The 25,936-nt window shown below is 39.4% G+C and overlaps 1 protein-coding gene across 2 annotated transcripts in view; it reads left to right on the forward strand.

Moving 5' to 3' along the window:
• lingo1a (leucine rich repeat and Ig domain containing 1a) overlaps positions 1-15,832 on the forward strand; it is a 30,103-nt gene extending 14,271 nt beyond the window's left edge. For both annotated transcript variants that reach the window (XM_053427958.1, XM_053427959.1), the window contains exon 2: positions 10,885-15,832. In XM_053427958.1, coding sequence (XP_053283933.1) covers positions 10,885-12,744 — 1,860 coding nt within the window. In that variant the 3' untranslated portion in view covers positions 12,745-15,832. The remainder of the gene's footprint in view (positions 1-10,884) is intronic.
• Positions 15,833-25,936: the final 10,104 nt, after the last annotated feature.

Genomic DNA, 25,936 nt, shown 5'->3' on the forward strand with positions numbered 1-25,936 from the left:
TACTATGGTTAGCAGTCAGTGTGATTGTCCATAAAATTATGCCTCATTGTAATAACAAATATAAAGACAAATTGTGATAAATCCAGGTGTGCGTCAATTTAAATATCACAATGATTTGCAGTCCAACGCATATAAAGAAGTAATAAGTTTATGGTAAATGGGTGGCACTCAACTCAATACTTTAAGGTGTTGTACCAGAGTCCCTTAAAGTAATACATAAATTGGTAACAGAATTGACTGCAAACAGAACTTACCATTATAAAAAAAATGTAAATAAATAATTGAAAGCAAAAAACAAATCCTATTAAAGTGGTTATTAAAAATGAACTGTAGCCTCCACAGGACATTTTACAGTCATAAAATAAATGTGTCAGTGCTTTCTAAAAGTCAATAATTCCTAGACTCTCCCTAAACTACCTATAATGCATCTGTGGCATTTCTATTGCTCACATTCTTATTTATCAGGAAACACATGAAGTGATACCGGAAGACTGTACATGCAATTGACAATTATCAGAATCTCTAATACTGAAGCAGCCAATTTACCATTTGAAGCCCATTGAACAGTACAAACACGGAATGCAGTATCTTTATCATTTGTCCTTTTCAACCAAACAAGCATTTCTTTGTGCGTATTTCTAGAACACAAAGACCGACACAAACAGTAATCAATGTGGAAAACAATCCTTGTTTTGTTAGAGTTCACATTCGCCACTGTTTGGTCTGTAATCTTCGCTGCTCTCCACCACAGTATGTTATGCAGCAGCATCCTCAGATGAGAGATCTCAGTGCATTAGTGTGGCATTTTCTGCATCAGGGTCACCTCTCCATCAACTAATTACAGCTCGTTTTCCTTTAAATGCCTCACTGTGCACTGCAGGGCCGGCTAAGCAGCGAAGGCACATTTCCTTCACCACACTGAGAGGCAAGCCTTTCGTTGCCAGTCACTATTAAAGTCAATATGGCCTTGAGCCGCAGCACACTGTGCCCATCACGTTTCCTAGCAGCAGACAGGATATAGACTAAATTATGTATTATGAAATGAAGGCATATTTCCATGTTGACTCCCGTAATTGTGGAGCCAGTGTAGCTTGCGGTGAAGTCGCAGCTTAGGAAGCTACAAGCTACAGCCGAGTGTGGTAGGAGTAGATATAGTGGATCTTCCCCATTTAGCATGAGAGCGCACATACTCACTCTGGGCAACTGCCAAATTCACTCACTTCATCTCAGGGAAAAAATTTATTCACTCACAAATTGAGTGAGAAGAGTAATATTTCAGTGGCTCCCCCCTTAGTTAAAGTTGAGACACCCTTGAATTAATTTGCTGAGATATTCTGTAGGGTTCTCAAGCAGAAGTTTTACAATTTCAACGTCTCCACCTTTCAAAAAAGGAAAAAACTATCCTCCCCCCATAGCACTACTCGAGGACTAGTCCTGTCATTCTTAAATTTAATCTGACACTGTGTCTCGGCAATCACTTATGTGCAAGAGAAGAGGTAAGAGCTTGATTTTGCTGCATAATATTAACTCATCGGTCATGAATTATTAATTCTGAGGTAAAGTATGGATTAATTTAAATCAGTGTGGCTGCACGGATAGGCACTTTGTTTGTTTATCTAACTGTATATGTCCTGCAGCCTTGTGCAAATAGATTCCTCAATATCAGTCTTTAATGCCATACATAAAAACATGAACAGTGCACCGTTTCTCATTCATGGGAAAGTCAGTTGTTGGACTCCACTGTAGATGGTCATATCAAAAAATAAAATATTTAAGGTGAAAAGCAAATGAAGCAGTCATTTGTGAAATTTCAGTTACTACTGGTCTATGTTTTAAGTCGAGTTTTAGTCAATTCTCTTACAGCTGCTTTTTAATAAAAATCTATTCTAGTTCTGTGCAACAAAAAAGCTGCATCGTGCAGATGAAAAAAAGATGGATTATTACACAAGTTAAATGTTTTCATGGGTGCTCCACAAAGCAGCAATGGGCGAACCTGCTTATTGGCCTAAGCTCCTTTGCTTCTTGCACAAAAGCCTGTGAATTCATTACAACAATAATATTGAGACGTGAGTGTTTCTTCATAATCAGAAGCTTGTGCTCCCTGATGCCAGAGAGGAAAGGGGGTTCCTTAATTTTGGAAATGAAAAACTACAAGGGAAGAATGAAATAAAGTGTCATTTAAAAAAAAAATTATCTTAACTGTTAGCTCATGTTTGTAGTGCAAACAATCAGGGCCTCTTTCTTTTTTATTACTATTAAAAGGGTTTATATGAAGAAACATATCCGGGCCTATTTTCAGTTAAGTTCCTGTCGAGAAAAACGTGTGTACTGACTAAGGTAAAGCAAATTGATCTGAACTAACCTTTTCTAGGAAGTTGACTTTGTTTGCAAACAGAAAAGTTCAGAAGTTCAGTGGCAAATATCGTCTGTGTGCACAGTGCACACATTCTGGATGCTCAGACACAGCCCTGCACCAACACTGTGTGAAATCACTTCCACCACTGAGTTCCAGAATAACTGCTTGCTTGTTATTTGAGTGGGGCTACGAAAGATGAATATTTGAATGACAGGTACATTTTTTACATTTCAGTTCATTGTTATAAATAAATGTCACAAAAAGGCCCATCAGTTCCAATGGTCACGTCTTAAAGGAGGTTACCAACCAAGAAAAAGCTAAGATTTTTCATTTTGATGAAAGAAATCTGAATTACAGCAACTTCTCCAGTTTAAGAATCCAGAACGAGCTAATATGTGATATCTTTCTTGATAAAGTCAATTTAATCATTAATCGCTTATCAATCTTGTCCGGCTATCCTCCGTGGATCGATGAATAAGATTGGATCGGAGGCTGACTCTTTAAACATGGCTGGCCTGACAGTCGTTTACATCTTGCGAACAATTTGTGTGACTGGTTGGTGAAATAAGATGATAATCACAAACTTTAATAAAATAGTCTGAAAAAAACTGAAAACTGAAGAAAGGACCGTGCCCATTGGCCTGTTGCTTTAAACAGACAAAAGGAACCTCCTGGGGCCTTGTTAGTACTGGCCTCTCTATCTTCCAAACTAAACAAAGTAGATCCGGCCAGGTTCGTCCCACGCACATTATTTACAGCAACACACAAAACCCAAGATCAGTATCCAAGTATAACATAAAAACCTTGTGTGACCTTCATGGAATATTGTCTGTCCTACATTCACTGTCACTGTGTTTTTCCAGTGTATCACTCGGTGGTGCTGCGGTGAACCGAAGGATGGCGTCTCCTGTAGTGTTTGCAGAGGAGTCAATGTGCAGCTGCGTGTGGCCCGAGACATAATCGCCTCAAGTGTTGAAGGCTCCGTCAGCAAGTTGTCCCCAAACTAAAAGATCAAGTCTCAGAGTAAGGGGCACAGTATTATGGGACAAAGCAACGCACAGACAAACAGAGATTTTATAACAGCATTGGCAGCATTGTGTGTGTGTGTGTGTGTGTGCATGTGTGTGTTGCCTGACAAGCATTTTCTCTCAGCCTTAAGGGGAAAAAAAGGAAACTGCCATTCCAGCACCTCTCTCTGGGGGAGCTCAACCTTTCCCAGTGTAGCTGTTCTGTTTACTGACTTTGTGCCCAAACACTTCAGTTGGCCTGTTAAAATAAATATGTCCCCCACTCCGAGCACTGTATGTCCGGAGTAATTGGTTGATACTTTAAAAAGGTACCAGTGTGTACGATTAAGGTGAAAGGTATTTGTGGTAGACATTTTATATAAAACCTAGTGATGTTTAAACTAGTGTGTTTCATCTAAATTGTATGAATTGTTGTTTTCTTTACCCTAGAATGGACCCTTTATATTTAAATATTTTATTTATCTATATCCGGCGTGGGTCCTCTCTAAGGAGGCTGCCAGGTTTTTTACAGTCATCCGAACTGGACAAACTGGTTCTCTTTCATTTTTAGAAGGGGATGGTAAGGTGAGGGGTATTCTTCTGCAATGTGCAACCTCACCATTAGATGTCACATAATTCTACACACTGAACCTTTAAGTCTTTGCATGTTTTATCTGTATTTAGAGACTAAGAGTGTTTTGTTTTAGAATTTTGGAAAAGACAGTCAAAATTGAGTTGTACTTATTTTGGTGATCAAATTCCTTTTTGTACATTGCCGTCATCGGGTCAGTCAATATTCATGATCTTGATTTATGAAGCAATAACTGCACAACCAAAGACAAATGATCAGGACAACCCACTGATCAGTCTACCTGCTAAACATCAACAAAGCAGGGTTGTTTTAATGATCATATTAGCATCAGGATTTTAGCATTCAGCTCAGAAGATCAGTACTGTGAGTCCACGTAGAAAATGCTTTTGTTGAAACTGCGAACCATGGTTCCCTTTTCTGAGTTTTGAATTAAAAAAAATATGATATAATACAATTGTAGACTAGGTTTATAAGAGTGAAATTCATGTAAGAACTTTATGCTTTACCTTAGAGGCACTTTAAAGACTTTTGATCAAGGTTATACAAGTAATAAATTGAATATGTTGGGTATAAGGTAGGTGAGTAGTTTAATACAGCCTATATGTTCTCATATTTCACTGGTTTTACAGGTTTCATCCTTTCACAGGTGAAATCAAATAAAGGCCTTCCAAACAAGCTAAATATTAGACAAAGTATATTATTCATTTAAAAATATACTGAATACACTATACTGCCCTCTTTTTTCACAGGCATATAGTTTCCTGTAGCTTTTTTATTTAGATCTAATGTAGCCAGATGCTGACATTATTAGAAACGTTTGCACTGCTAAACCAGTCTTGATATCAGTCAAATTTAGTTTTCATGGGGAAATGAGGTCTGGTTTTTTAATTCCTCTAAACACTCTGTTGGCTGGCTTCTTTCCATTAGCTGGATGTCGTGCAAGAAACACAGGTTCTCATTAGCGAGCACTGATCAGAGTCCTTCCGCAGTCCTGGATCCACTTTATGAAAGTCTGACATTCTGGAGGCCGCTCCTCTTTGAAAACACGTCTCCTTATGAGCAAAAAATTCATGGTGATTCTCTGAATCGAGCTGGGGAGACAGGGCTAATGAGCTTAATAATGATGGAACATCACAAAGGGAGGCAAAGTCCCTCTCTCACACAGAACCACATCTATGGGGTTCTGTTGGAGAAATGTAACTTTCAGAGTTTCAACAATAATATTTTTTATTGACTGTTTTCACCCACAAAACAAAAAAAAGTAAGGTCATAGCAGAGGGCCAATAGCCCTTACAGGTGACAATATCACTTTTGGATCAGAAAATTTTCAATTTATATAAGACTCTCGCATCTCTCATATTAACCTTTTATTTTACTCTTACAAGCCATGTATTTAAATACCTGCAGATAAAGGATATCCACTCAGTCTCCAGGTTAATAGGGACGTCTGGCTAAAGGTAATGAAGTCTATTCAGTACGTTAGTCTTGCAGTGCAGCCTGATGTCTTGAAAGGTTACAGTCGTAGGTTATTTTTTTTCCAATTTAATTCAAATTTGTTTGCCACAGTGTGTGATACAGGTGAATTATTGCATTATTATAACGTTTCATTATTAAGACGTTCAAATAATCAATATTTTTTTGTGAGAGACCTGAGTACATCAGAGAAAAATTTAAATAAACATGGCCTATACAAATATTTTTCTCTGCCCCATTAATTTAAATCAGATAAACCTAAAATTCTCTATTAACTTGACTGTGTGCAAGCGCCACTGTCCTAGTCCCTCTAGATGTGATATCCTCTAATTAAATATATTTGTAGCCGTGCAGCATCAGTAAGCTGAGGACCCGCAAAGAGCCACTAAATGACCCCTCCCGGAGGTGAAGTTCAGGTGGGACATGTTGACAGGATTCATGACAGAGTTTCCTCGGGACAACAGCTGGCCACTGTTGGAATTCTGCACCTTGTTGCACCAACCAGCTTCTTCGCCTGGATTAGGGCTTTGCCGTCCATCTGTCGGGCGTTGGCTTACATTTAAGCCCTGCCATTTCACAGGCCAGGCCACGGCCAGCAATCCCAGCAGGCGGCTTAGCTTCTCAATGACACGAAGGTAACCTTTCTCTCAAAATTCTGCGCAGCGACCCCAAAGCAGTGTGAAAGTGAGCTTACTTGGGGAGCTAAAGGTCAGACGCTCCTGGTTAAGATGGATTTTGGGCAAAGTATGGCTGTCAATATAGATGTTCTGTGTTAAAAGTCAAAGCTGCTTCTAATAAGAGAAAGTTGAATCAGTAAGCATCTTAAGAAGCAGTTTATCTAATATTATCTCCTGAAAAATTTAACTGATATAAGTTACATCTGCTAAAAGATTAAATTGGAGATAGGGACATCTGCTTACCTCTAAAAACCTGTAAAAGCCTTGCAATTTCTACTGGATAGACTATCAAAGTCATGCATATAGTACAGCAAATAAATTCCTGCAGCCGGGTCCGTCCATTCAGGATTAGCCTAGCAGCTGACTGAGCAGTTTTACAGAGGAATGGGCATTAAAGGATTTTAACACTTTGTGCTACAGATAACGTCAGCATCATCTCAAGGATTTCCCAGAAGCTTACAGGTGTTTGACTATGGTATTTAACAGGGCTCAGGAGTGATCGCTGGTGACAGGTAAACTAAAGCGCGGGCGATGGTTAGGTCTTAACAATGCCCCTCCCTACCTGTGTATAATGTGCTTATTGTGGAGAACTTAATGATGATAGACAGACTCATTCAGATGCACAGAGGGAGATTTAGGTAAGCAATAGCGTATTGTATGTGAAAGCCACACAAGGCAATCAATAACTTACAACAAGTGGGTGCATTCAACTTGTTTAATGGGGAGCCAAACGTCTTAAAGGAAGATAATCAAAGGAATAGTGACCCTCATAGAAGAAAGCAGCCTCAGAGAGAGAATTATATGCAATTTACACTTTCCAATTAACCTGATCTGATGACTACAATGGGGCCGGAGCTGAAGGTGTGAACCCTCACATTGTTATTCGGTGCAAAGGGAAAGTGAAAATTGTACCTGTCGTCCATTTAATTATGATCCACCAAGTACATCCACCGATGAAGTGACTGCTGTAATGCCATCTATTGTAGAAGGACCGAAGGGCTACATCCTCTTCAAGAAGCCAAGCAACATCTTTGGGATCCCAGTGGATCCTGTCATAAAGGCGTTAATCTCACCATTCACCGATCTAGTTATTACTGGTGTTGGACCAGCGGGTCCTCATTTATTGAGCACCGTTGTCTTACTTATCCTCAACCACATTTATTCCTTTCAGAAGCACGCCCCCTCTCATTTCACCTCAATTAATGTAATTCTCTGGGAGCTCACTGGAGTGCTGATTGGAATGAGGAAATGCATTCAGGCTACATGCCTGTGAGGGAACGATAACACCAGATCATTAACAAAACAGAGCTGTGGATGTTTACCCATTGGATGACACACTTCATCTTAATGTGTCCCTGTCTTTGCTCGTCTCTCTGCGTATTTGCCGCCTAAGTCACGTGCATTGCATGTCTGGGCTGCGCACAATTTGAGGGAGTGATTGTAAAAGCTTTAGGAAAACAATTCCCCCTTCATAACAGCTGCTTAAAATACTTTAGTGAAGTGTATTGTTTTTTGTGGCCATTTCCCCCCTGTGTGGAGGACTCCAAGGACTCATTGAGATGTCTTGACTGGCGTCTATAACCTGCTGCAGTTATGGAGCTTTACCAATGAGGGATTATGATTTGATTGTTTTCCTGATTGCGTTTCAGTGTCACTGGTAATAAAATTGGACAATACGATCTCATAGACTGATATCAAATATGTGATAGCCACATGATAGACGGTGACAGAGGTAATTGAGCCTGTGAAAAGGCCACTCCTTCTTAGGTGTCTTAGTATGCCACACAAAGCCCCACACTACTCCATCTCACAGCGCTCAGCACCGACTTGATCAATGTGGGTTACAGAATAAGAATGATTTAGTATAGCTGAAGGCAACAAGGAGCACAGCAGGCTGCGGCGCAGGTCTCTGATCTCCGACACACCATCATCTCTGCCTGTTTTGAAATCACTTGCTTTCCCTTGATTAGAGATGGTATCATCTATTCCCCAATCTGAACTCTGACCTTGGAGGGAATCAAATGAAATGGAGTAAAGTAAATCTCACTCATAAAGCCCCCTTTTTAGATAAGTCTGATGTCCAGCTGACTGACTAAAAGTTATTAGTGATGACCACAATGGCAGTGCCATGTCAACCATAATAAATGCATATTCCTCCTCCTTCCTTACAGTCTTAATCTGCCAAATGTGATAAGGTGTTTGAAATGAGCTGAAGCAAAAAGAGGTACAATATCATTCTTCAAAAAACCTTATGTGAATCAGGAAGAAGCGCAATGTGTCCACTTCGCAATCAACCTCAAAGACAAATATAAAACAAGAGATGAAGCTGCGTACCTCTGGCAAAATGCTATGTAGTATGATAACAGCCACCACACATAGACAGGAGTTCCCAAGAGACATGACTTAAATTGAGTGTGAATTAGATGTGAGTTTTTTTTTTTCTTGCCTACATTATGTCAGTAAATAAAAACTCCACCTCCATTTGCTTCGGTAGAAATACCTCCTCAGGGCTTTCCACGAGGAGACATAGGATCCAGGCAGTGAGGAAAAGTAGCCTTCCACAGACTCACACATCGTCCCACACTTAACAAACATTTCGGCCTTAAAAGCCCAAATTGAATGGCCTCGGGCAAATTCTTAATTATTGCACATTTTAATGACTTTCCTTACCAAATTTTGAGTGAATTGTTTTTAAGGAGAAATGTTTTGACTCAAATAATCTTTAAATAGTTTAATAAACCATATTGACTGAATGACCTTACTTTTTTATGTTTAGTTGTATTTATTTATTGAGACTTTCACTGTGTCCAGTAGGGATGAAATGTATGATGTGAAGAAACAATTAATTAATCATAAACTGTATATTATTGGAGGAAGTTGCATCACGTTGTATTTTTAAACCATAAGTCAGCACAATGAGTCAATCGAAGAACATACTGTAGTGTTCCAGAAAATACTACAGTGAGGCATATTCTATATTTCACTTGTACATGTTACTTTGAATCCACTGAGTGTTTTAGTGTGTTTCAAATTTATTAGAGATGTTCCGCTCTGAAAAGGTGGCGTATATGGAAAGTGAGGCACTTTCAGTGGACATTTCGTTGTCTTAGTAGGACGTTCCCTGTCTGTGCAATCACTGCAACAATTAATCGTTTGTTGTCATCAATTATTTTGCTAATGTATCACTGAGGAATACTCTCCTACTCTCTACATCCCTATAGACCATGTCGGGGCTCGACTGATACAAACAGGCGCGTTTCTCTATCACCATGCACACATTGTTTTGAATAGGACTGTAGTAATAAAAGAAAGCAACATGCTGTGTATTAATCAAAACTATTTTATCAGGGTTAAATAGATTTAATAAGTTAAACAGGTTTAATGAAATTAAGTAGCTGGTTGGACATACTGTACATGAATAGTTAGCTGTTTGGCTAGCAGTCTGTCAAATTTTCATACCATTAAAAATGTTAATTTGCCATGTTAATTTCCGTGCTTTAATTTAACTGGTTCCATTTTTGCATAAAGCTGGAAACTCTGTTTTGATCATCTGAGCTGTTGATTGCACTGTTAGCTGTAAGGGAGGAGTCACACTAACAGATGGTATTTCAAATTAAATAGGGTTTGTTTTTTTTGCTGTTAAAGCCTGTATTTATCCCTCTGTATCCAATTCCCTGGTGCTGTGTGGTCTATATTTTATCATAAAAGATTGCATGAGCCGCGCGTCAGCCAGAGCACATACATCACACTTGCCACCATCCGTCTTTGATTGCATCCTCCTGCTACTGCTGCTCCACCCCCCACCGTTTTTGCCCGCGCACAAAATTCAGACTGGAAGCACAAAGAAAAGAGCAGGGGCGAAAAAAGACAGAGCAAACCACAGATGTTCTCAGCAGATGTGTCTGGGACACAGCAGGAATTGGATTACTATCTGAAAAATGCTGTTAATTCCACTTGAAGCCGTGCCCCTTCACTTCATATCAGGGTGATAGCATTGACTGATTGATCGCCTGCAAGGTGTGCAGTGGAAATGGTGCTCAGCATTCCACTGCAGACAAAATGAGGGTGCAGTGCCAGATATATGTAATTTACCAGGAGCATTTGGCCTGTGATTTTCTAGCTAGGTTCATTAACTACTTTTCTACATCATAAATGGGTCTGATAGAACGCTGAACATCCGCAGCAGTAACTTGTATTTGAAATAGCCTTTTGAAGCTTTGTGCACAAAGTGAACAATGCAGAATTCGAAACTGTCAGCACTCTCAATTATGCAAACACATACCTTATTCCTTGTAGCCGCCCATCTCCATTCATCTGGTGTCCGTGGCATCAATTTTGCAGCAGGAATCCTATTCTCTGTTCTGTTAGGAACTGTGTCACATGAGAATGCAATCCTTTTAGCACTTATTATTGCAGCACTAACTTGCCGAAAATAGACACAATGTCCAAAGGGAAGTGTTCACATTGATGTGATTTCATACTGCTGTCCGTCATGTCCACCATATGTGATGAGAAATTGCTGAATTTAGCACAAAGTTGCTGATTTGAATATCAGCCCATAGCTCAGTGGTATGGAGGCAATAATATCTCTTTTGAATATCCTTCTATTGTCCACGTGTGAGCTGATGCATTTGAATGTATTGCAATCTGCAATGAAAAATCCCCTTGCCTTAAAAAAAGATTCACAACGGACCTTTGGATTGGGTTGTCGAAATCGTCAGTGTCACAGCCGTGTGATTTAATCTTCTAAATGTTCTGCTTATCTATGTGTCTCCCCAGGTAACCGATAAGATGGTGGCCAGGGAAGCGACTGGGCACAGCTACCTGGTGGCTTGCTGGCAGCCCATTCTGATCCTGATGCTGGGCACTGTGCTGTCTGGCTCCACCACAGGCTGTCCATCCCGCTGTGAGTGCAATGTTCAAGAGCGCTCTGTGATGTGCCACCGCAAGAAGCTCATGACAGTTCCTGAGGGCATCCCTGCAGAAACAAGACTGCTGGATCTGAGCAAGAACCGCATTAGAACCATTAACCCAGATGAGTTTGTCAACTTTGCCAACCTCGAACACCTGGAGCTCAGTGAAAACACGATTTCCACTATTGAACCCGGAGCGTTCAACAACCTTTACGGCTTGCGGACATTGGGGCTGCGTAGCAACAAGCTTAAGCTGATCCAGCTCGGTGTCTTCACAGGCCTAAGCAATCTCACACAGCTGGACATAAGTGAGAACAAAATCGTCATCCTGTTGGACTATATGTTCCAGGATTTGTACAACCTTCGATCTTTAGAGGTAGGTGATAACGATCTGGTTTTCATCTCCCACCGGGCTTTTCATGGCCTAAGTAGCCTTGAGCACTTGAGTCTCGAGAAGTGCAACTTGTCCTCTGTGCCAACAGAGGCGTTTACTCACCTCCACAGTTTGATCACTCTCAAGCTGCGTCATCTCAATATCAATGTGATACGGGATTACTCCTTTAAAAGGCTCTATCGGCTGAAAGTGCTGGAAATAGCAAACTGGCCATACTTGGATACCATGACTCCTAATTGCCTGTACGGATTAAATCTCACCTCCCTGACAATTGCAAATGCCAACCTGACCACAATCCCTTATGTCGCCCTGCGCCACCTGGTTTATTTGCGCTTTCTTAATCTTTCATATAATCCTATCCATACCATTGAGGGGAATAAGCTCCATGATCTTCTGCGTCTGCAGGAGTTCCACCTGGTGGGAGGCAGACTGGCAATGATTGAGCCCTACTCGTTCCGTGGTCTGAACTACCTGAAGATTCTAAATGTGTCTGGTAACTCTCTTACCACTTTAGAGGAGTCTGCTTTTCATTCAGTCGGCAACCTGGAAACCCTCGCCTTGTATGATAATCCCCTGGCCTGTGACTGCCGACTGTTATGGGTTTTCAGGCGACGCTGGCGACTGAACTTCAACAGGCAACAGCCCACCTGTGCCTCTCCCGAGTTCGTGCAAGGCAAAGAATTCAAGGACTTCCCAGATGTTCTGCAGCCAAACTACTTCACATGTCGCAAATCAAGGATTAGAGATCGCAAGCCCCAGCAGAAGTTTGTTGACGAGGGAGCCATTGTTCATTTTGCTTGTCAAGCAGATGGAGATCCTTCTCCAGTGATAATGTGGCTATCCCCACAGAAAAAGTTCATCACCAGCAAGACAATTGGAAGGCTCTCCGTGCTGCCAGACGGTACCCTTGAGGTGCGCTATGCCCAGATTCAAGACAATGGAACATATGTCTGTATAGCTAGCAACGCAGGCGGTAATGACACCTCCCTTTCTCACCTGCATATCCATAGCTACTCGCCCGACTGGCCACACCAGCCCAATAAGACGTTTGCCTTTATTTCCAACCAGCCCACAGAAACAGGTGCTAATGGCACAAGAGCCAATGTCCCATTCCCGTTTGACATAAAGACGTTGATCATTGCGACCACAATGGGCTTCATCTCTTTTCTCGGTGTTGTCTTGTTTTGTCTGGTGCTGCTCTTCCTTTGGAGCAGAGGAAAAGGCAACACTAAACACAATATTGAGATCGAGTATGTGCCACGGAAATCCGACGCTGGCATGAGCAGCGGCACAGTGGATGCTCCTCGCAAGTTCAACATGAAAATGATTTAACGGAGGTGTGGAATTTACTAATTTTGAACTTAACGATAAGAAAAATGGAACAGAAGACATTTTCTTTCCTGTGGATCCTGGTCTGTCAACACAGAGTAATATGTTTTTCCTAACCTGAAGGACTAGAGAGGAGTTTCAGTTCCTGACTTTCACAAGTGAGAGGGAATAAAAGCTCACCCAGTACTACAGGGCATTGGTGGATTCTACATGGCCTGTGGGGGCACTGATTGAACAGCAGATTTGACAAAAGCGGTTCATATTTCTGTGGATTTATATAGGGAAAAAATTTATCAGAAAAGAAAAAGACTTCAAACAGCCAGAATGGAAGGGGCAGATCATAGTTTGGCCATCGCTTTTTTTGTCTGTATTTTTAATTTAAAGTTTGTTTTTTGTTTCAAAGGTTAGATGTCAAGTTATGAAAGAGATGTGTATGGGTCGGTGAGCACATTTATGCCACTTGGATGCATTACATCATTACAATTCATTAGTGTTTCAATAGTGAATGCTATGTGCTACATAGGGTCCATTTCTTTCTTACAGTGATGATTGTACTGTGATCCATCAAATGTATATCTCTGTCACAGTACATGATAAACTCTGTTGAAGTTATATTCCCCAGCAATTTGTAGAAATACATGAGTTAGTATGACACAACAATAATTATGGGAAATACAAAACTGTCGTATGTAAACTGCAACTGTAACCATCTTGTTAAGCAAAAAAGTATAGGGAATGGGACTGGATACAAAAGTTTACACCTGTCACATGCGTCATGCCCTTTTAAACTGGGGGGCACATGCTTCACCAAATGATTTAATATCTTATTTTTCTAAGTTATTTTTTATAATATAGCATAATAAGAAATATAGATTATACCTCAAAAAGTCACACACTCCATGTCCTTGTCTTATTGGGTTATTCCTGCACAGGGCTTTGTTGCAAAACATTTTAGAAGACATAGGCTACAGCTCAATGGTATTTTGCTGTGGTGCTTTGTTAAGCATAAATCAATTCTTCAAATTTGCATACAAAATGCAATTAGTTATTCACACTTGACTGCATTTGAGAAATGTTGCATTGTTTGCCTTGCAAGATAGTTAATAGCCATCGCTCAATATGGTTGTTTAGCCCTCTGGCCTACTAGCTAGTCAAATGCAATATAGCATTGGTAAGAGCTGTCTCAAGCTTGTGGACACCACTAGAAAAAACACCGTATTCCATGTGATATCTTGAGGTGAAGATGCAGAGGAAAATAGTCATTCTTAAGAAAAACGTCAAGACATTAGCTTATGCTTCAGTCTATAGGTTCACAGTGAAGGCGGGTTGTGTAGTGGACAAGATTTAAATCTTAATCAATAAAACTAGCAGATGTGTCAAAGTATCTCTTTAATTAAACATAACGGCAGAATAAATTGACATGGTAATCTAAATCTAAATATTCATAAATATTTATCCTGAAATCAGTTGGGAGTTTAACAGCGCTCTTAAACACATTAAGTGAAATAATCCAAACCAAAAGTCTAATATATATATATATTGTCCATAGCCCAGCTCTAAATGTGCCCCCCCGGTATTTTGGCTTGCATGACGCTCCTGACACTGGCCATCATGTGACCTGAAAAACTGAATGATGTACAAGAGTAAGTGCTCTGAAAATGTGTAGATTCAGTGACATGGGGATGCATCAACTCACCTTTACTATGAATACCATTTCTCCATACAGCACAATAAGATCTAAAAGTATGTAAGAGTAATGACGTTGTTAGAAAGGTTCATGTTCATGTTTTAGTTATGAAAAGTAGAGGAAAGTCCAGTTGTTAATGTAAGACTTTAACATTGAGGAAATGCTCTGATGTAGCCTTTTGAGCCCTGTATCTGATCAGAGTCACTCCCCCTCCAGTTCTCAGATGCAACCGGGACGGTACACACTCATAGATTGAGAGCATGATACAGAAAGAACTGTGAGAGGTTGTAGATATGATTTGTAACAACTTTGTAACAAGAATAGATGCAACATCTGTCACACAGTTCAGCCATCAAACTGTGTGGTTGGCGTTGGTTCCTTGATACTATAAAAGCTTATCCCTGACCTTTGAAATTGCATTAAAAAAAACGATTATGTAATGGTATTATTTCGTGCTCAACGTGATTGTGAGGAATACAAGTCAGGGTGCCATTGGACACAATGTGCTCCTCAAGCTGTAGAATATTTCCTTTCGTTGTGGGGTTATTTTTCTTGATTGTTTGATGAAATCAGTGATTTACTAATGCGCCTGCCCCCCCCCATTAAAGCCATGGAAATATTACCCACCAGGATCATTTACAGGTTTGCTACTCCCCATGAAATGTGTATTGTTTGTGAGGGGAAAAAAGAACTGCCACATATTAAGCTCCCAGTTGGTCCTGCATACGCAAAACCGATGTTACAGCCTTACCTTCACAAGTACACACTGTGGACTGCTGGGCTTTGCAAACGTGTGTGAGGATAAAGGCTAGGTCATTAACCATGGATGACATTACAGACAATGACACAGTAATGGCCTGGAACTATGGACTGATATGCAGATGGTTGGAGGGACGCAGATGTTTTCACCCAAGGAGCAATATGAAGCAGCTTTGGTGTAATCCGTTTTGCATAAAGGAAAAAAAAAACAAGACTGGATATGGCTCATGGTTCTCCCTCTTGCTGATAATGAATGCTCTCTTCGTTCAAAGTGTGGCTACTGTACCTAGCCTTTTTTTGGTCCCGAGTGAACCCGGGATTCTGTTTTTTTCTTTTCCGTTATTCTTTTTTTTAAATTTTGACCCTGGACTATATTGACCATGTAGTTCGAGCCAACTTTTTACAAAAAAAGATACTAAAAAAAGAAATCTATGGAAAATACATTTAAATTGTTCTGTGCAATAAAGGTAATATGCAGATTTTTTTTTTAATTAACAAAATTTTGTTGATGTTGAATTGTTGAGAATATGGTATGTTGTATTAAACAATCTATGGACTTTTTTAAACACATTATGGTCCTATCTTGATTTATGAAAGCGAAATTTAGCGCTTTGCCAACCAAGCAGAAACTAAAGTCTAGCTGAATGTGTGGGTGTGATTTTCACGTGTCAATGACCAAATGAGCAATTTAATGTTTGATTCATATGATTGATTTCCTCATTAAATGATGATGCAATCTGCAAGGTAATTTATATAACATGTTCCAGTGGTAATTGCTTGTTTACAGGGGAATTGGTAGTTCACTTGTTTACTTGCCTGGCCTCTAAACATTAATTAGCCGCCATTAGTGAAGGATCACAGACATGATGATCTTTTAAGGGAATATTACTAATTTATGCTGCACATTTGTCATCTTAAAGAGACAAAATTGGTCAAGTAATTAGTTAATGAAGTTCAAAATGAAACAAACATTAGTAGCTGCATTGCATTGAACAACTGTTTTTAATCCGGAAAGTCTCGAAGCAAAACATTAGAAAATGAGTTTACACTTTGAAGGTTACGGGAAATGACCAGGGATATGACTGGGACAGCCTAGTTTTATAAAACATGGTGCTGCTCTGCATTAAATTTGGATCTCGGTCCCTTTCCCTTTTATTTCACATCTTGGCTGCCTTGGTTAGGACTCTACAGGGACGTATGCCGTTCTCTTCCCCCCTCAAGCTGTATCAAAGCATGCTCATTTATCTTCTGACTTGAAATAAGACAGGCAGAATAGAAGCGTTGAGAAGCTATTCTTGAGGCCTCACAGCCTCAGGGAGTAATGGAGACATCCATTGTTTTCATTCCTTAGATATTAGATCTGTGCTTAAAAAATTCTAGGTCAGGAACAAACTGATGGATTCTGACACCGTGCGACAAGTCGCCTCTCCTCAACTGAGCATGAAAATACAGACGCACCTCTGGGTGTCCCTTGCACTCATCCAAATCCATGTGCTTCACAACATTGGGGAAACACTGCATGTAAGCAAACAAAAGTGTGAATTTGCTTTTGGCGGTGCCTCTGTCACACAACAGACGCTTCAGATTCCTAAAATAAAGAGGAAATCACTTGAGATTCATGTTTAGATGTTGAATCCCAACTCATGGCAGGTTTGCTGTTTCTCATATCCATATCAAAGACTCCCATTTAAAGCCTTGTTTAGCTCTACGAGGTACGGGTGTGTTTATTATGCCTACTTTATGCTAATTCTTCTATTTTACAAACTGCCAGTCCAACATATGTCAAATTCCCAGGACTGAACTAATGAAATAAGGATTAGTGGACTGTAAATCAAGTATTTTATTGTGCCACAGCATCTATTAACTATCAAATGCCATTTAATTCACAAGGGTTACATTTTAATTACTTAAATCAGGCAACTGCATCAAACAGCCTACTCTATGAAATTAGAGATTATACTGTAATGTGTTGCAATTGACACTAGTCCACTAATGAAATGCAGCACCTACCCCTTACAACATGTTGTAAAAGAATATACAATAAAAAACCTATAGTCACATGAAACAAATATTGTCAAGAGTATAGCTGTAGCCCAGTAGAGCAGTTGAATTAAATACATGGATTCTTCTTATAAATCTTACATAGTAGAGGGTTTGATAACCTTCTTATTACATATTAATCAGAATTTGTACATATTCAGTATCCTCACTTCATTCGATAACCTCTCAGCTACCACAGAGCAATATGCATAGATCCTGGAGGGACTTTTCAAAGACCATACCATTGGACATACAAGTCAAAATCAATCGGTACACCTGCTTGCAAAGTACACGACTCTAAATAGGCTCAACCATACAATATGACTTGTATGGTCCATTGATTTGTCTGGAGGTGCACTGGAAAGAGCCACATTCAATGTATTAAAACCATATAAAAATCCTAGAATAAGCATTGGTTATGATACCAATATGAATATTGTATCTCATAATCTCTTTCAGACAATCATTTCCAATTGGAAACCCCCCAGACACAAATTGAAGTCTTATGTACAAGGTGAAATCCGAAATACCAGCTTTAATGCTTTTTTAAATAGTGAAATGACTACTGTACTAATGTGATGGGATGCGTTCGGCTCAGAGACGTAGAACTTATCATGCTTAACGTGGAGTGGTGTGGTTGTTTAGGGTTTATTACTTCGCTGTTGTAAAACTTTGTCTGCTGCAGATAGTCATTTGCACGCATCATTAAGGCAAAACAGGCTGTAGCGGCAAACAATTTTCAACAAAACAGCGTTAACTCTGGCGTCTGAAAGCATCAATTCCCCCGACAGTCACACATGGCTGCTTATTTTTTATCATTTGACTGTTCTTTGTGGAAGGCTTCCATGGTTACTCTGCAATTGGCTGGGTGCATGTGCCGATCACAAAGGGTATCATACTAGTTTGTTTGATTGTTCTTTAAATTTAGATATACATGTCTGCGAATGGAATTTCTTCTTATTTCACAAGGAACAATATATTTGCACATGTCAGGCACTGAACATTTGTGATCTGTCTGTCCAGTTAGCATCCTTTGCTTTTAAAGTGATTTCAGGCTAAGTACTCCATGAAGGAAAACCAGAGGGATGAGAGGAGGATTAAGTAAATAGATTTGCACGCGTCAGATGTTCTCAGACTGACTACAGATGTTCTGTCATTACTGAATATACAGGGTACAGGTTTATGTACAAAATACTCCTTAACTTAACCCTCAAGACCTATTCTAAGAAGCAGTTGTGTTTTTATTTACTTAGAAAAGAGAAGTTTGCATCTCTCTGAACCAACCTGGTGGACATTACTCACACCTTGGCATATACGAAATAAAGTGTTAATACTGACATGCTATACCTAATTAGAACAGGTAGACGCTCGGCTAAACGCCCATGAAAACAACTTTAACCCAAACAAATCTTGATTAAAATACAAAACAACTAAATCAGCATGTTGTACAAACACGCACACTATACATGTTCACAAAGCCGGCACTTTCATACATGATTTGGTATCTTCGGTCGAATACAACCTAACAAGCATGGATTTTGTAAATACATATAGATATGATTGAGTTCATGAAATTCAGCCATTATGTGAATAAGACTGACCACAGTACATGTGGCTAGACAGATTGCTGCTGCTGAAGAGACGGGGAACAAAGCGCAGGAGCGTCTCGTCTTGTTTCACTGAGAGAAGAACAAATCAAAGCAGCAGCGTTCTTTGTTAAGGAGCAAGCAGCAATGTGTCAGTTACTGGAGACTGGGTTTCTCTTCTCAGGTTTGTTGGGGGGGAAAAGGACATGACAGTTGATTTTGTTAGCGATTCCCATGGACTGAGTGATAAAGTTACAGGGGCTACCAGATAAGCCAGACAGCAGCAAGCCCACTTTATATCATTGTTAGCTGGGACACCGCTTCACTGATCCCATATGGATTTGTGCCTGCACGTCCTCAACTGCATTTACTGGATGTTCCCAAGGTGATAGTGACCTTCTGTTTCCTATGGGACCCTCACTGGAACAGCAGCTACTGGGACTGGATATTAAAGTAGAAAGTAGAAAAAGTAGATGTAGTAATAATAATAATAATAAAAATAATAATTAAATGAATTAATAACAGTTGTTATTATTATAATTATAGTATTGGACCTTTTAAACCTTCGCAAAAAAGACAAATACAACAAATACAACAAATAAAATAAAAAACATTGAAGGCAAGAAGCAAATTAGCATAATTACATTTAATGTAAAATACAATAAATGATCTTAAACTAAATCTAAAATCAAAGGCAAAATATGATACAACATCAATTAAAAGTTATAGCAAAGAAAATGATAAAAGAAACATAAGCATTAGCGAAAAACAATCAAGCAAAAGTTACTCACTAAAAGTAAAAGTAACCCACTACTATACCGCACTGGATCATTAGGGGGGTTATGACGTCTACTCACTGTACATTCTCCAACAAATTAACATTGGATAATATGACAGATGGTTTCCTGGTGTTTTGGGTGGTTTACTTCTATTTATGACATCATATTATATATTCAGAATATTCATTTGTATTTAATGTGCTTTAAGTTCAATAGTAGGTGAAACTTTGATCCTTCTGGGTTCACAGGTTTATGTCTGCTGTGGCTCCCATGAGGGGACTTAGCTTTTGCTTTGATGTTGAGCAGACAGATCTGCATAGTCAATAACCACCTCCCTGAGCCCTGCTGCTTGAAAAAATAAATAAAAAGCCACCTGACTCTCCTCTGTTACTTGCCTTTAACTGCCTTGCTATTGTTTTACAGTCTAGGCTGGCTCGTGGCTATAGCATGCAGCAGGATGGCATCCAAAAGGGGGATCTGTTGAGGCCCATATTTGCCTGGGCCATATGCCACAGCTCATGTCTCTGTAGGTGACTCAATCCACCCTCCTTATTTATTTAACAACCCCATGAAAGAGTTATGAGTTCCCAATTCCAAAAATGCGACAGCCAAAAGACTGCATCTGTCTGCCATTAAAACCATCTTTCTGGCAGGCTGCTAAAATGGCTTCACCACCGGGGAGCGTCTATTCCGGACCTATAATTCGTGCTCACTTTATTGGGAAAGCAGTTTGTTTGCAGGCAGATGTATCACCAAGGTGATCTGGGAAATGATTATCACGGTGAATAGGTGAGGAGGCAAGGGGTGATCCATCCTATAATTCTGCCCTATTTCCAATTCCCTCACGTCAGGCCTGAATATGCCACTGTGAAATAATTGAGAGCTCAGTTGTTGTTTCACCTTGAAGTGACTAACCAGTCTGCAAATAATTTGGCTTCTGCGTACTTGCCTCAAGGACAGCGAGCTGCTGAAATTTGATGGGGCAGCGGAGGCAGGTGCCATTGCAAGATAGACGACGTGATCTGATGAAAACGGCCCAGCCGGGATGCTGCCTCCATTTGTCAGCATTGTTCCAAGATATCTGCAGGTGAGTGTGGGCTTCATTTTTCATTATTTTCTACATCTGCCCTCTGTTATTGGGTTCTGGTCTAAGGAGTTTTTCAGAGCGCCAACCATCACGTCAGCTCCGGGATGTTAAAGGTTCATCATCATGTACATAAATAACACAAAAAAGAAATTGAAATTGTGTGATGTTGGTACATCTGCTATTGTTTGGCTTTGCTCTCATAAAATTAGATCCAGAAACGGAGGATCCCATTAGTTGGTGTTAATACGATTGTTATTCATGTTACATTGCATGCATTTAATTCTGTGGTATTTAATACAGCTATAATTTATATCAGTGACATCTTGTTAATAGGGGGGTGCCCCCGCTAACATCATGAGAACAAAAATCCTAGATAACATCTTTGACATGTCTTATAGACGGTAAGCTCCTTTGAGCGTTCAATTGTATTGGATTAATTTCTGTCTAAATACATTTACTTCCTGGTGTAGGGCGCCAGCCAAATAAGAGCTTCCTCGGGATGAAGCTCTCTGCGGAACAGACACTCCCACTTTTATTTACAGCAAATTGGTATTGATTTACTTTTTTTTAATCTAATGTGATTGGATGATCCTCAAAGACGTCTCAGGGACACCCGCCGACAATTAGGTCCTTCTGCTGGGAGCTGCCCTGCAACTGTGGCAACTCCGGTCATTTCTTTACAAAAACACAATGTCAGTACAAGTACTGAAATTTGAATATATTTAAAGCTTAAAGTATTAAAAGTAACTTGCAAGGTATATCCTATTCCCTAATGCAACAGCCCAACTACTCCATTCGCTGTGCCTTCTGTATATTCTATTTAATACAAGAATAATACAGACCTGAAAATATATCTGCTTCATTGAAGTACAGACACATGAAAAATGTATTAAAGAACAGTAACAAGGTAAATGTACTTCTTATATTCCATCACTGATAGTCCGGCCATTTAGTCCATAATTTGATGAATCTAAAATGTGTCATAAATAAAAGATGAGTAAAAGGTATATGATGGAAATGAGAGCTGCAGTTCTTAGCTATCTTTATACTGTCTTACCACAAAGCGATCTAATTCCCAGGTCTCAGTGCTGTTAGTTTAGTCCCTTTATCCGTTATCTGTTCAATTGAAGTTATTGACAGACTTAAATCTTCCCTTACGTTCCCGGGTGTATTGCAGCCCCACGGTGGACCGGACAGAGCTGTAATCAACTCAGAGGCTGTGTTTGTGATGTTTGAGTGTCTCGGCCTTTGCTCACTGCTCAATGAAGGTCCATTGGTCCTGAGGGGAATGGGATCCACATTGAGACACCGAGCTCTGTCCTAGCCAGAAACACATCTTCATATGCTCTGCTTTATTTCCTCTTTTCTCTGCATTACTTTGTTGAATGATAAGAAAACAGTACAAATTATTTTTCAGTATGCAAAACTGTTCATTAGAAAATAAAGGGTTTACAATTATTATTTCAGAAAACTCCTAATATTATTCCCACTTAAAAAATTCTTACTATACGTGATTACATCCTGAACACCTTCACAATGATAAGCTCCAGTTCGTTGGGCAAAACAACCACTGAATAGTCGATGGAAACTCTCATGCCTTGTATACTAGAAGTAAATAATTCCCAAAACACAGCTGTGCCTAATCAAATGCCCGTTTTCCCAATTGAGCACATTCAAGCACTCATTAAAATAATGATAGGCTGCATTAAAAAGGCTGTCATCATTATGATCAATGTGCTCCCTATATTACAAGTGCATACAGTGAAAAGACTCCATATTGATTGATTACATGCTGGATACAGAACGTGTTTTAAAATCACTTACTATTATAATGGCTGAACATTATAATTATTGTTTGGAATGGGCTTTGTCAAATGCAGTAATTTACAGAGACAGAAGGTAATTTTCTGTGGAGGTAATAAAGATGTGACAGGGTAACTTCAAAGGACCAATTGAAATCTCAAACTTCCCATTGAAACATCTTCAGAGGGATTCAGCAGCACAAAAATGAGCTCCGATCAATCCAGTCTCTCTGAAACCCAAATCCATCGGAGTAAAATAGCACCGATGTCAGAAAACCAGTTGAATGTCTCAGCAAAGACTTCCTCTGTGCAAAGCTCTGGGGATGAGCAATGCAACAATGGCAAGGCGCCACACAGCTGTGGAGATATTACAAATCTAAGCTGTTTTGGCTTTTTCAACAGTCTCACTGCAGGAGCCCAAAGAAGAATTTCCCCTCATTCAGTGGGACAGAATTGCCCGGCTTTGCTCGGCTTTCAATTATTTAAAAGGAGTCACAGGGAGAGAGATGAGGGTGAGAAAATCCTGTTTCTCTCACATTACGCCACAGAGGAGAGCCCTTGAGATGCCTCAGTTGTCAAATAGAATAATACAGAGTGCACTGACATTCCTTTATTTCTCCCTTTTTTCGGACTTTGGATTACTTGGCTGTGAAATTGCCTATTCCCTGCATCAAAACAACACCAACACCAGCAGCTTGTGTATTGTGCCAATAAGGTGTGTTTGTTATGAAATGTCAGAAAGTAGATTTTTGTAACAAACAAATCATTAGACATCAGCTAATTTTCTGTTGTTATTTCAGCTTTAAAAGGAAGAATTATTATCCAGTAATTTGGGCTATTATATGCTAAAAGCCTATTTTACTCACAGATCAGAATGACAGTAAAATAAGATGCTGCAGGGTGTGAAAAACCATATAATGTATTGCAGTATTTTGGCAGCAGAGGAGTTGGCTCAGCTAATTAGCTCAAGAATAAGTAAGCTTACAATCCCCAGGCAATTAAATAGCTTGTTTGTAATTGTGAGAAATAAAACTTTGAACGTTTAAAAACGACTGTCTAGAATGTATTCATCACTTTTAAAGCAAAAACATTTTCCACAAAGTGCCTTTGCTATTGTCTGCATCCTGTGAGTCTGTTTATGTGTGTGTGTGTGTGTGTGTGTGTGTGTGTAGGTGTGTGTGTGTCACCATGGCAACATGTGGTTCTTGTAGCAGGAGCCTTCACAGAGGTGGCCTTGAGCAATGTGGCGGCTACACATTCAACTGTGGACATATTTCTATCAACACAATCAAAGCATACGATTTTAAATTAACTACTTTACTTTAATTTTAAATCAAAAAGGCTTCAAACAGAGAGTACTCAAGTAAATATATGGTAATGAGCGTTAAATAGTCATCTAATAGTACTTGAATCTACCCGCAGGTCAGAACTCCAACATGTTGAGTGTGTGATCTAATTACTGGTTTGATTGTCTCTAGTCATTTTCAAGTTTGTGAAAAAAATTAAATAAAAAAATAAACCAGAACATTTTATCCATTAGCAACTAGCATGTCTCTGCTTGAATACAAATACAATTCTCATACCATTACAGGACAATAATAGTTGGTAGATGGTAGTCTGTTCCCCAGAATTTTTGCACATGTCCACTGTACATCAGAGCCAGGTCAGCCTAAATCTGAGTGCTCTAGAAAAGCTCTGGACGAATTTCTACACAACTAATCCGCTTGAGCTGTATACTTTCCACTCTCTGCTCCGTCCTGAAAGCTATTAACATGTCTGTTCAACTATCAAATAAACACTGATGATTGGCAAGAAAACAAAAACACGGTGATAAGGTAGATTGACCTGTATAAACTGAGCTCCAACAAAAATACATATATATATAGATATCATCTTACAATCAAAATCTGTGCACAACAAATAGCCAAATATCTTTTCACTCAAATATACAAGTCAAGCTCTTTTTTTTTTATTTAGCGCCACATCATAGCAGGAGCTATCTCAGAGCAGGTCTATAGACTGTACCAACAATATTTCATCATTACAATGACTTCACTTATCAGACAGTACAACATGAGATGAGGTTTGTAAAGAAACACTAAAGCAGCTTTGGCTTGTTGGTTCTACAAGTTGCACGAACACAATATCAGCCACTGCCAACGTGTTGACTTCTGCTCTTTGATTCAGTTTAACGACAAAGCTCAAGACGCTTGGTGCTTTTCTTTGTGGATTTGCATGGACTGCTCATGACATGGGGTTGAATTTGCATATGTAGATGTAATGTGAGTAATTATGGAATACATGTTCAGCTTTCTAATATGCAGCTTAATTATCGAGAGCGAGGTTGCCTGAGCACTTTTTGTTCAAATTCAAAAAAATCCCTACCTTTAGAAAATGTAAATTACAAATTACTTGATCTAAAAAAAAATCCGTTAATTAAATATTTATGAAAAAGTACAAATTGCAATGTATGTTCGAAATCAAGTTGCACATACCGAGATATCAGTTTCCTAAAAATGCATACATTTTTTTAATCAAGATCCATGAATTATTCCCTAAGAATTCAAGTGTAATATTGTACAACAGCCAGCATTCCTCCGTCCTGCAGTCTTTGTGTAATCTTTTTCAAAAAATTGTGCGAACCAACCAACACGCAAACGGACAGGGTTGATAACAGAACTATCTTGGCTGAGATAATAATATAAATAATAATAATGACAAGATTATATTATTATGTTCCATTTGAGGCTGTGAATTACTGTTTCCCTTAATTTCATCAAATGTGGATGAGTAAGTATTTTGCGTGTGAACCATAAGTGTGTCTACAGCTAATATTATGTGAGAGCCTACGTTTTGGAACATAAAGGCTATGACAACTAAGTTGTGTCATGGTCAGCTGTAACTGGAAGTAGGAGCTGCAAAGTTTTGCCCTAGAGACAACATATCTAAATTTCCACCTGCTGCCTGCCTATGTTAGTAGGCTCAGCAATCTGGAACAATGGTACAAGCGAGTGAGGAAGAATCTGTTCACTAATCCCACACTGACAGATGCTGTGACACCTCTGACTGCAGAGACCAAGTGTTCCTGGGGTGAATTTACCTGAGGACTAGTTTCTTGACACAATAAAGATGGCCTTGAGACTCTAAAGTTCTAAGATCTCTGAAACCACGAAATCCTTATAAACTGGGAGCGTGTGGTTTTAAAAAGTATTGTTAAGGGGAAAAAAGCAAAAACAAGTGTGTTGTTATACCACAGCTTGGCACTTCTGAAAAAAGTGCAGATTGAGATATTGTAAAGAAAACAAGAAAAATAATTAGTGCTGTTTTTGTCATACCTGCACAGGGTAGTAATTTGTGAGTCAATGGCAGAGGCACAGATTTGCAGACGCAGACAATTCATGACAGCTGCACACCTGGTAAAGGAGAATGAAGGTTCCCGTAGAGAAGACACAGAT

Source organism: Pleuronectes platessa, chromosome 7 (assembly GCF_947347685.1).
Source record: "Pleuronectes platessa chromosome 7, fPlePla1.1, whole genome shotgun sequence".
Lineage (NCBI taxonomy): Eukaryota > Metazoa > Chordata > Actinopteri > Pleuronectiformes > Pleuronectidae > Pleuronectes > Pleuronectes platessa.